Here is a 13,076-nt window from a genome sequence, read left to right on the forward strand (position 1 = left end):
TTGTTATATTCCATGGAATACTCTTAACATCTCGATAGCAATGAATTCATTAAATGCTTTGACAATAAATACATTAAAAAAATTCATCTGTGGAAGCCGTGGTACTGTAAAAAGCACGACCAATCATCTGAGCCGGCCCGGCTAAAATGACTGGATGGCCTACCTGCCTGTCAGCCTTCCATCTGTGCACAAACTTATCTCGTGCCCTCATTGGTCATGTGCGTGGCCGTGTGTGTTGGAGGAGGGGCTCTGTAAGGAAGTGGCAGTTTTTTTCCGACTGCGTACTTTCAAATTCTAGCGCACTCGAGCTGGTTTCTCCATTCTTACCTACCCTACCTTTAAGTTGATACAACTTCATTTAACCTTCAGCTGCCTTCAATAATGGAACATGTGGTCCCCCTCTCTGCAGATGTTAAGGACAGTGTGCAGATACAGAGGTTTTATAGGTAAGGTTATACATATAAAAACGGATTCATTGACCTGCCTCAATAGCATGACATAGGCTGTGAAATTGATCAGAACTAACAGTAGGCTGCTAAGCTAACATTTGTATGTGTTGGCTGTGTGTGGATTGTTGTGCTTTGTCACCTGAACTTTTTTGGTAAAATTCACGCAACTGGGTTGGTTTGTTAGGGATGATTGATAGCTGTCAATCAAAGTCAAACCCAGAATAAACAGCTATTTTATGACCACCTAAAAACCTATATTTAATACTTTGTCTGAAATATGTGATTGTGCAAAACGGCTAATGTATATGACTTGGTGCCATGTATGAATATCATTTTGTTGTAATATGGTCAATGGATATATGATAATGTAGCAGTTGGTCTTTTAAACGTGTTAACCAGTGGCGAGCCGTCAGGGCCCTCTAGGCCCTCTGTGAGGGCCTAAGATATTCTAAAAAATAATAAAAAACATTAAACATTAAAAAAAAAACATTTGTTTTTTAAATATTATTTTTTATATTTTGTTGTTGTTACATTTTTCATTAATTTTACCAAAATAACTTGATTTAATTGTATTTAAAATAATATTTCCAAAGAAATAAATCTTTCGAATCTGCCTGTTCAGTTTCTGTTGGAATGTGAAGGGTTAAATGCCGTCTCTGCGAGTTACTGTGAAGACGGGAGAGCTTGGTCCCTCTCTACATTCACAGAGGGCCAGCTATAGTAACTCAACGAGAGAGTAATGTCAAATGACAGTACAATTGACCAATCATATCTTCCCTCTAAATGGGCGGGCTTTATTTTCACGGACTTTATGACAGGTTCCGCCCGCTGTGAGGTCTATGCAAGTGGTGCAGTGACGCGTCCTAAAACCCAGAAGTAAGCTTCGCTCGGATTCCCTCGACAGAAAGCAGTGGGATTTCTCCACAGGATTTTGGAAAATAGCTCGAAATAAGGTCTGTGGAAAACGAACCTGTTAGATAAATGCACGTTGTGTTCAGCCGGATAATATCCACATGTAGTGCTGCGTACCGGTACGCCTAACCGGTACTGGACTTGTAAAAAGTTTCGGTTCAAGTCCGGTTAAAACCGGAACGTCGGGAACCGGTACTTGGACTCGCAAAAAAACTAGCACTTACTATATTCTGGTGTCTGTGGTTATTTAAACATTCCCTGATAAACGTTATTCAGCGTCAATAAATGAGTGCTAATCCCAGTGTGCTCAGTGTACAACATCACATGTCATTTCACCTTCGATTCACGGTTTGAAAACGTAGCATTTCGCCACATGCTAATGCTAACCGGAAGTGAATAATTTTCAGAATAAAAGTATTAAGTTAATAGTTAGTGAACTTCCGTTTTTTTTAAGAATAAAACTGATTTCAATTAAATAGTGTATTTAATTCAAAATTACGCCATATCAACATTGATTTGAATTTCTAACAGTATGTATGTACATCACTATGTATGTAGTATGTACTGTATAATGTACACATGTAGAGTTGTAGAAAATACATGGTGTACAGACAGTACAGTACACTCTGACTGTACATACAGTGTAGCCTATACTGTATACTATAGTAGGTGTGTAACAGTGTAATGTGTATAGTCTACTCTATACTCTACCTTTCAGCAACGCTTTAGGGATTTAGGCTCAGTCAGCTCAGGGACTGTTTGGTTACTTTAGTTTGGTAAATGAAATAAATGTTTGAACTTTGTAGTAGTTCACTGTAGTTGCTGTCATAAGTCATTTGTACTTTGTAGAGAAATGTAGACACAAGTTGGAAGGGAGCACAATAAACCTGACAAGTTTGAATTTGAGTTGATTATGAGTTAATTTTCAATTGATAATTAGCTCACAATAAGTTCACTTTAGTTACTCACGCAACTTGACACAAGCCATGGGTTCAGGTCCGGACTTATAAGTCCGGACCTGAACCTGAACCTCCGGACTTGAGTCCGGACCTGAACCTGAATGTGAGTCCAGGTACGCAGCACTATCCACATGTCTATCCTACTTTTTTTTATTCATAAATCTAATTGATAGATTTATGATCGATAGATTTATGATTAGCATAAGTTCGTTCATGATGGCTCACTTCAGTGATAGTGATGACATCGTTGCGAAATTATTAACCGAGTCATTTTCAAGATTGAGTTACAATGATAAACTGGAGTGGCAAAGGATCAGCTGCATGACCCGCAAGTGCTTCATCCAAAAGGACAGGATGGACTTTGTGTTTCAGTGATTTGATCATCAAAGGTAGGCCCAAGTCATTTTCAATGTGGGCCGCCGTGCCGACTTAATTCATTTGTAATTGTTACTTGGCTGTGGGTGCCCTGTCATGATAGGTGTTTATATAAATGGTGTTGTTTTGTGTGGTAGAGGGTCGCTGTCATTGATGCGTTTTGCACCCCGGACCACTGTTTTGATATTCCGCTGAAGTATACGTTGAGACGTAATATCTCTTCTTTTTTTTCGAGGGAAGGGGGGGTCAGAGGGCCTAGGTATAAAAGTCACGGCTCGCCACTGGTGTTAACAATATATGTTCTCCATGCTGCATTCACGCCACGAAGGTGAGCTCTTCCTTGTATTTGGTTTGTAGTGTTTGTAGACCGATGGAGATATTTTAGGGTTATGGTAAGTAATGTTGGATATACTAGACAACCATGTAGAAATGAACCAAAGACCACATTTCTGAACTGGGGTTAAATCAACTGCGCCAAACTTTTTAGAAACTGAATACAACATTTGGCTGGCTAGTTATCAACATTTGACTTGTCTTGTTTATAAAAACATCTCCCACAGACACATTTTTAATTTGTAGATCAATTGTTGGAGTTGATTTTGTATTGATATGTGTTAGCATAATGATAACCTGCTTGTAAATCAGTGAGAACAGTAGTTGGGCATGTGTTGAAATAAGTGGCAACACCATCATTGCCAAGTGTCTACCTGTATATTGTATATAAGACCATACGCGCTTTGAAGATTAGAGTGGAAAGTGAACAGCGAGCTGGAAATGGGACGTACTTAGGTAGCAGGTGGAGGAGGTGAAGGTGATGAAGGAGAGGAGGAGGATGAGAAAACATGTTCTGTACCCAGCATTCTTACCTCTGATTGGTGTACCACCTGGTGAGGTTATTTGAATGCAAATAAGATTAGAAATAACCATTAGCATAAGGAGAAGAAAAGACGTGAAACAGAGAAAGATGGCTGGAGGGCAAAGAGAGGAAACACAGCAGAATGCTAATCTCACCCTGGACAAAATATCCAATAATATGTAAGGTATTATGTTATGTTCAATATGTCAACATGTTAGCTGAGATTGAGTAATACACTTCTGATAATATCCAAACAAAATAAATTACATAAATGACAACTGTGCAAAATGTATTCTGAGTGAAAACTATTTTCCTCTGTTCAGATGTCTTATTTTCCTCATAAACTCTTGTTAAGCACCATTTATTTTCAATAATGTGTGAATTGAAACCACAGCTACAACGGCAGTCTGTTATTTGTGCACCTGGTTATTTATTGCACAAGATGCTTATTTAAGTTATTCATCTGGCAATTCTGATAATAGTTCCCAACACCTGCCTTCTCCCCTGACATTACCTGTTATCAACACTTTTCATCGAACATTTGTCCTGCATCCTGCCATAACAAGGCTGAGAGGAACTCAAGGGCTGGTTTTTGTAGCATAATGCCCCGAAATTAGCATACTCTTTTTTTTTTAACAGTTGCATCATTTAGAGCAGTTAATCTTGTGCCAACGTTTTCCCTGTTCGCTATTAAGGGAGAAACAAACTCTAAACAATATTACAATTGCAATTTGAATTGCTTTTATTTGGATTCAAATCAAGCACACAACAGTGCTAAACAAGTTACGATGGTATGACACATAATCACTAGCAACAAAATACTATATTTTAGTTTTAGATCTTTAGAATTTTAGTTGTGATGCAGAATAAGTTATATCCATCTGGGTAAAATTATCCAAACAAAAGATAAACTTAAGGTAATTAAAGTTAACTACCAAACATTTAATTGCTCAGAAACACCATTGAAATAAATCTAACTTCAGAACCAACTCTATTGGTTTGGGGCAATTACCTGGATCATTTACTGTAAGAAAGACATACTTCTTTCGTTTTTCTTCTCACAGAATAAACAATACTCAGATACAGTTGATTCATCGTTTAGTCCTAGTACTATTCATACACACAGTAGTAGCGTTTGCTCCTTTAACCTAGCAATATCCCTGGTGTAGGTGACCTTTGGTAACTGGCACCATTTGGGCATATCATGTTATATGCAGCAAACAGTAGACAGAGGGGCGGTTACTATGCAGATATCAGGGATCTGGATAATAAACCATGCCGCTCTTAAGGCCACAAGAAAACAAAGAAGTTTCAGATAGGAGGTGACAGAAAAGGGGGGTGCCTGGAAGCTGTGTGGCCCCTGGGGTCTGATGAAGGGGTCATCAGCAGCTTTCAGAGGGCCGGGTAGGGCAGTACTGAGACCCGCCATGATGTCTGTCCTCGTCCTCCTCATAGCTAGACAGGTTCATGACGGGTTGTGGGGTTTCATTGTGAAAAATAATAGGATTTTATTATATTTTCACAATGTCTGGATTAGGATGGATATTTTTCTGCCGTAGAGTAAGGGATTGGAAGTCCTCGTATTTCCGGTTAGAATATCGTAGCAACTTTGCACATCAAAATATCCCATTTTGCCTTTTCCAAGCATGAATAATAAGCCTCATGGCTCAGGATGTAGCAAGTTGACCACTGATCCAATGGTTGGTGGTTCAGAGGCTTCAGCTCTCTACATGGCAAGACAATGGACCAAGAACTGCCATTGACGGTAGCCTGCTGCCACTGGTGTGTGACTGTGTGTGTGAATGGTTGGCAAACATTGTAAAGCACTTTGGATACAATATGATTAACCATGAACATTTGATTGGCTGTTAAAGCGAACATCCATTGATCTTGTACACCACTATCAAGGACGACTACAGCTTGTTCATATGTACACCATGCACAAGTAAATTACATTCTAACAGATATCAAAGCTCTGTGATAGACCATTCTCGTTGTTCAGCACTTTGGATTGCTTGTTTTCAGAGGTACAGAGAGTTGCTGTTCTTTCCACCGTTCTTTCTGTCCAGTGGCATTATAACGTACTGGAAAACGTCAATGCTTTAAAAGAACAGATGAACCGATCTCAATAACATCAAAGGGTCTTCCAGCTCTGGTTCCTCATTATGTTTAACCTAGTGACTACACTCACTATGCATGAGCCATACATCCAGGGACTAACCCTAACCCTAACCCAACTAACATGGTTCGGCTAACATACACACATGTTCCCAATGTTAGAGGGTTCAAGGTGGAACTTTCCCTTTATCATTTAAAAAAAAAAATATATATACAGCAAATACACTTAATACAGAGACATGCCAACCGAAGCAACTTTGAGTTAACCATCTAGCCCAAGGACAACTCAACATGTTTGATGGTTTAAACCCCTACCCCTTGATTGGTAGATTATTATAAACCTCTTTCAACACAGTCACCCCATGTACCACACTGTCTGAGACCTAATAATAGCTTAATTTGATTGGAATTATTTGGCTAATAGAATATCCGAAAGACCAAAATCCCTTACTGAGGTCAACATTCTTTAACAAACGATTCAGAACAAATACATGTAAACTCAAGCAGTATTGAAGATTTAAGGTCAATATATATCTGCCTTTGCTCATTCTATTTTAACGGTTCTTCTCTGTCTCTTGCAAAGTTTCACACATTTCTGGTGTTGGAACACTTTCACTGGAGTCCCACTTTAATAGCCACACTTTTTCAACACAGCATCCGACACAAATCTTTACCACATGATAGTCTTCAGTGACTGGTGGTGTTGTGGCCATTTGTATTGCATTGTTTGAGAACCTGTCTGCTGAACCAGGAACCTGATGTGTCTTTCCAGCATTGTTTACCACAACAGAGCTTTGTCTTTTTCGGTTATCTTCTCCCGTCCGATCCCCTTGCCTTCAGATCCCGCTGGTCCAGCATCCAGAGAGTTGATCGCTGGTCTGGGTCACATCACTCCTTGACCCACAAGCTTTGGTTGTAATTACAGCAGACAGATGAGTTCTGGAGCACCAGAGAAAGCCTCACTGTACCTTTTTTGTTCCTTTTCCAAAAGAGAGCAAAGGTCTTAAATTGAAAAAAATATGCTATTAATGTTTCCTAATGGATCAAAGTCATTTAATCGGACTAACTGAAGCGCAAATGTAATTACTTTTCTATATAATGAGTTCTATTGAAACAATAAATTGGAGTGCTGACTTTGCACTTGGCTATATATTTCACTATTCTTGTGTGGCTGAGAAAAAAAGTCAGCCATCTTTGCTCTGGGCTGCCATGGGACGGCAGGGCCTATGAAACAAATTGAAATAAATTGCCATGCTATTTGGCTAATAATACATGGCATTTTTCCTTACCTAAAGCCCAGGCTCTAACTCTGGAAAATCCTCAGAGTGGAAGCCAATGATATCCTTGAGTCTTTCAACCTTTCTCTTCCTGCCAGTGTCGAGATGAGAGCAGCCACCTGAGGGGCCCCGGGCCCTCAGTGATCTGCTTCTTACTCCCACTCCAAGGTCTGGCAAAAAATGTTGGCCCTGGACAGCAGTTCCAATGTTGTCAAGGTGCTTGCGACTTTTGGCAAGAATGAAACATTTCTATTTTCTCACAGAAAGTGAGAGAACGAAAGGGCAGCTGACGGGGTTGTTCTGCCGCGAGCTGCTGGGAGCCGGCTCCGTGGAGAAAGATGCCCTATCTTCTCCTCTGGATCCTGGCCACCTCCTCACAAAGCTGCTTCACATGGCTGCCTCAGCTTTTACATTCATCACTGTCTGTGGAGTGTTAACCACTGTTGGCATCCCACGGTTCCCACACAGGTGCTGCTCGGGCAACTACAGCAATTCATGATCTTTTATTTCTAACTTAAGCTAATAGTGTGCTTTCATCTAATCATTGTTATTTGGATGTCGATTGTGCACCTGTCAAGTGAGAGAGTATAGCGGCGTATATAGCATACAACCATTCAGCTGAGGGTTCGATTTGAGCGTGATTTTGGAAATGTTCTCCGCTTTGTTCGCATGTTTCCAATAAATTCATACATAGAGGTCAGTAACCTTACTCATTAGTAATCTCACTTATCATCACCTGAATGTAAAGCACTGGTTCTGAGATGTGTGTGTGAAGATGTAGAGATGAAGCTTTACCTGAACGCAGCTGTTTGATGCGCCCGTTGGTGCTGCTGATGTCCACGGGGAGGAAGTCTTTGAACCAGAAGATCTCGGGGTCAGGGTTCCCGCTGGCTGCACACAGCATCGTAGCAGTACGTGTTCTCTCTACCACCTTCAGCTGGGGGCCCATGTCTATGGTGGGGAACCCATGAGGGATCTGGTCTTCTGTGACAGAGACAAAGAAACATTGGAATTCTGACAGCTGTGATAAGGTGGATGAAGCAAGCTCAGCCTTCAGTCAATCACCAGATTTTCTTCAGCCTCCAGCGCGTTGATATTTCCCTTTTCATCCCACAACCTTTAACTTGTGAGCTTTCCCCATGACATTCATAGTAAAATACACCTCTAATGTAAATATTTCTGGGCCACAGCATGACTAATCCGTTCATGGAATGTCTTGTCGACCTGCCCCCTCATGTTAAATTGTCACCCACTCATGAAGCTTTTAAGTCCCGCCTAAAATCCCACCTATTTTCCCTCGCTTACCAGTCAGTCTGAGCTATGTCATACCTATTTGTATGCTTTCACTGTCTGTCCATAGCCTTTATGTGCCTTGTATTTATTCTTATGTGTGCTTTTTTTTTTATCTATTCGTGTAATATTATATTTTATTATAATGTTATGTTCATTGTGAAGAACTTTGGCAAACCCTCTGTTTTTAAACTGTGCTATATAAATAAAGTGGATTGGATTGGATTGGATTAGTCATGGATCGGTGTGAACAAAAGCAAGGGCGATGCAATTTCACCCCGAGTAGAATGCATTCTGAGTTTTTAAAAAAAATGTATTCCTTTACATTTACTTCTTACCTGTTCAAAATAATAATTCAGGAACCTGATCTCAGTATCATAATATGAAAGTAATGTAACTTAGTGACTTTTGGATGCCAAAGCCAATACATTTTACAAATGCTGTTTAGATAACTACATGAATTAAACACAATATAGTATCTTTGTTTAATAAATCAGGTGTCCACCCACTGTCCACAGACTGTCAGTCTGCTGGGATGATGGTGTACAAGTGCCCCTTTTTTAATATTTTTTTTACCAACTTCCATGCGAAAATACGTTTTTTCATGTGTCGCCCCGCCCCTGCTCCACATTATAAACAGCTCCATTGTCTCTGGCTCCGTCCCATCATTTTTTAAGCAGGCAGTTGTTCAGCCCCTCCTCGAAAAACCCAATCTAGATCCCTCCCTCCCGAAGAATTCCAGGCCCATCTCAAAGTTCCCATTCGTGTCAAAAGTTTTAGAAAAAGTCGTTGCTAACCAACTCAACTTCACATTTCTGAATAACAATAACATCCTTGACAAATTCCAATCAGGTTTCAGAAAACATCACTCCACACAATCAGCTCTCCTCAGGGTTTCCAATGACATCATTATGGCATTGGATGCACGTGACTGCATAGTTCTGGTGTTGTTGGACCTGAGTGCAGCGTTTGACACAGTGGACCACGCCATCATGCATCTCAGGGTCTGCCCTCCAGTGGTTTGCCTCGTACATCAGTGGGAGAAGTTCCTCCGTGGCGGTGGGCCCGTTCTCATCACACAGCACTCCCCTATCCTGCGGCCTGCCCCAGGGTTCTGTTTTAGCCCCCCTTCTTTTTGCCCTTTACCTGCTCCCTTTAGGCCCCTTAATTAGCCAATTAAAGGGTGTCTCTTATCACTGTTACGCGGATGATATTCAGATATACTTCTTTAAACACCCGGTGTCTGTCTGCCATTGAGGAGTGGATGTCAAGCAACTTCCTACAGCTCAATGAGTCAACAACGGAAGTCTTGAACTTAGCGGCTGATAACATCGCCTCTAAGGTAGCAAGCCACCTGGGATCATTTAGTGGTAACGTAAGGGCAAACATAAAAAACCTTGGTGTAACCTTCGATCAGGCTATGCTACTCGATAAACACATCAAACTTCTGACCCGTACCTGTTGTTTCCACCTCAGGAACATTGCCAAGCTCAGGGGCTTTCTATCCAACGTAGAACTGGAGATGGCTATCCATGCCTTTATTTCATCCCGGCTTGATTATGTAATGCTCTGTTCCCCTGCCTCAACAAAACATCAATACACCGGCTACAACAGGTCCAAAATGCTGCAGCCAGATTACTCACTCGGTCCAAACAACATGCCACATCACTCCGATCCTTTCCACCCTGCACTGGCTCCCTGTCCATCTCAGAACCCAATTTAAGGTCCTAGTTTACACATATAGAGCTCATGGCCAAACCCCAGCCTACATTCACAACCTTATCCACCCTTACAGGACAACCCGGGCCCTGAGGTCCTCCGAGCAAGGCCTCTTAAGGGTGCCCCGAACCAGGCTAAAAACTAAGGGGGACCGTGCCTTTGAGGCGGTGGCCCCAAGGCTTTGGAATGAACTCCCCCAGAAACTGAGAGCCTCTGTCTCAGTGGAGATTTTTAAGGGGCAGCTAAAGACTCACCTTTTCCGACAGGCTTTTGGGGCGTCGGAGGAGGTGAGTTTGTAGCTGTCCTACATTGGTGTTTTATGCTATATTTTACTTGCTGTGTTTTATGCCTTTTATTCTACATTTTATAGTTGTATTTTGTATTGTGTACTGTCTGTAAAGCACTTTGTACATCCGTGTTGAGAAGGGTGCTATAAATACAGTTTTGCTTACTTACTTACTTACTTACTGAGAAACACTATTTGTTACAAATAGGGTATCAGAGGGCGGTGGATCGACATTAGGTCATATGCATATTCTGGTAGAATTAAGGTTACAAACAAAAGGGGCCCCTTTAATGTTCCATAGAACAGTGCCAGTCTGTTCAGGTTCATTTAAATCGGAGCTGGAATGGGAGCACTTGGTGTTAATAACTCACTACATAAGATACCACCTTTAAAGAGACTCTCTTAATGAACTTTGTATGATTCCTTTATAAAAAAAAATACCATTCATTCACACCTTACCGACTTACATTACCCACATTTTTTATTTTGCAATTTAATTGATGGTTAGTAGAACACGCAGTTACTTTAAGTGCTCTTTGGAGTTTCTCCTTGCCATTGTCCAGGTCTCGACAAAATAAATCCCACGAGCTGTATTACTTTAAAATAAAGTCCTAAAGGTAATATTAGATCCAAAATAAATGATTAAGGAGATACTTAGTAATCCTGTTGCTGCAATCACTTAACCCGTATCCTGGGGAATCCCATAACCTGAACTCGACCTTCGGGCTATTGGGTTCTTACTTGTGTGTCAACTAAATGTTCAATCTTGTCTTCTGGTAGAAGTGTTTAAACCAAAGCCTGACTTCTCTTTTATTTTACTCTAAATTAGACTAAAAATGAACAACAGGATTGAATAGGACTTGAAACTACAGAGTTAGAAAATTACATCTTCAGGAAAAGATTAGGGTTAGGGGCAAATAAGTCAAGTGCGAAGGTGGGTTATTTGTTCATAGACTTCTATCAACTGGACTTATTTTTGCAACCACTGAGGTTGGCCTGCTACAAGCGCCTACTGTAACTATGTCAACGTTACAGACTACTACTAACTGATCAAGATTAAATCATCATCTGTCAATCTACCTTCTAATTTACTCAGTGTGTTTTTTAAAGATTCATTGGCTTAAAGATTCATTGGCTTTAAAAGAATGTATCTCTTCAAATGTTAGAATATTTTGGTGAGAGTAGACTTTCCTAACTAACAGAGGCCACTTTTAGGCATTCCTGGAACGATCGTCACACAGTATTCACCCACAACTGTAATCTCTGTTAACAGACATCCATCACTCAACTGACTCACGGTTCCATTTCATCAAATGTATCATTCCACACTTACTCAAATGAACGCAAAAGATAGGCGCCTCATCCCTGGGAATCAGAAATGGATTTGCATTTGTTTGAAAAGTCTAAGATGACTGAAAGAAACCTGCTGAAACACTATAACCTCTATCTTGTCTCAGGTGACATGGTCCCAAGTAATAACTGAGACTTTGACATGCTCCATGACAATAGACCAGCGCTGGTTACCTATGTAGGATTTTGAAGCTGTCCAAAGACACCTGATATCCACCCATGAGTTCTCTGAGTTTAGTCATTCCAAGCCACAAACTTGAGAGGAGAGGAATTACAATAACTTTTAAATGAGACTTCAGAACTTAATCCTATTTGAATCACAGCGAAAAACAATTCAATATGGTTTAAGGTTTGTCAGGAAACAATACAGAAACACAAGGAGAGCTTTCATTGTGATGCTGGTGGCTGTAAGACAAAGAGAGTTTTCATGCTGGTGTACTGACATGTCCACTCCTGTCAGTCATTCTGTTCCTTGTATCACCTCTCTAGGAGAAGAGACGGTAACACAAACCTCTTCTTGTCTCTTCAGGCCATGAACCCAAAAACACATGCGTCATTACTTCAAGCTACAGTTTAAAAATCCAAGGTTTCTTTTAAAGGGGACCTACAGTATTGTGCAAAATCCACTTTTTCATGTCTTTTCTACATAAACATGTGTCCCCTCTGTGGAAAAAAGATTATCTCACTTTTTGTCCTGATCCATTTATATAAAAACCTGTCTGAAAATGAGCTGATCAGATTGTGGCCACTTTATGATGTCATAACGATTTTTTTGGCTTGTGTAACCATTAGCCTGAATCTCCTCCACTTCAGAGACATTTTTTGTATATCTGAAAAACAGTATAATAGGAGACCTTAATGAAAATATATTCATTAAAAACCACATTATAGAACTGACTGATATAAAACTTCTGTGCTGATGTGAAACTCACTCTGAACCCTCAAACCCTGCAATAATTCTATATGACAGTCAATAACTTAGCTTCGGCCAAACAGCCTTTCTAACACCTCCTCAGACAACCTCTAATACTGTGCTCACTTTTCATTGACTGATGAGAATTCACTTCATCGAGTTAAGGAAGTGGATTTTCTTCACAGTCAAATAGAAAGTATTTTGCCCTTATAGACTTCTCATATCAAATACCTGGAGAGTGTATTGAGAGGCTCCATTATTAGGTGAACTTCATACTCAATTTAAAGTTTGAATTGAGTCAACTGTAAATGGAGTTGGGTCCCAAGGCTGTGTCAAGTAATAGGCTTTGCTGACAGCTGAGTCAGAACAGCTTCAATGTTAGTACTGCAATGATGCTAATATACTGCTACTGGATGTCAGATTTAAGATATTAACATCCTCCAACTTGCCTAATGGGGTTACAGATTGATTCTGACAGTTGGGTTCCTGGTTTGGGTATTAAAACACTTGGGAACACTACCTGGGCAGTAATCCCTGTCTAGACTGCAAGTCTAAGCTTCCTGCAGCCTCAT

General features: G+C 40.5%; 1 protein-coding gene across 1 annotated transcript in view; it reads right to left on the reverse strand.

Moving 5' to 3' along the window:
• Window positions 1-13,076, reverse strand: part of ptprfa (protein tyrosine phosphatase receptor type Fa) — a 347,360-nt gene that overhangs the window by 126,143 nt on the left and 208,141 nt on the right. Inside the window, 2 exon segments of the mRNA XM_071202945.1 lie at window positions 3,562-3,579; window positions 7,742-7,930. Coding sequence (XP_071059046.1) covers window positions 3,562-3,579; window positions 7,742-7,930 — 207 coding nt within the window.

Source organism: Pseudochaenichthys georgianus, chromosome 4 (genome assembly GCF_902827115.2).
Source record: "Pseudochaenichthys georgianus chromosome 4, fPseGeo1.2, whole genome shotgun sequence".
Classification (NCBI taxonomy): Eukaryota; Metazoa; Chordata; class Actinopteri; order Perciformes; family Channichthyidae; genus Pseudochaenichthys; species Pseudochaenichthys georgianus.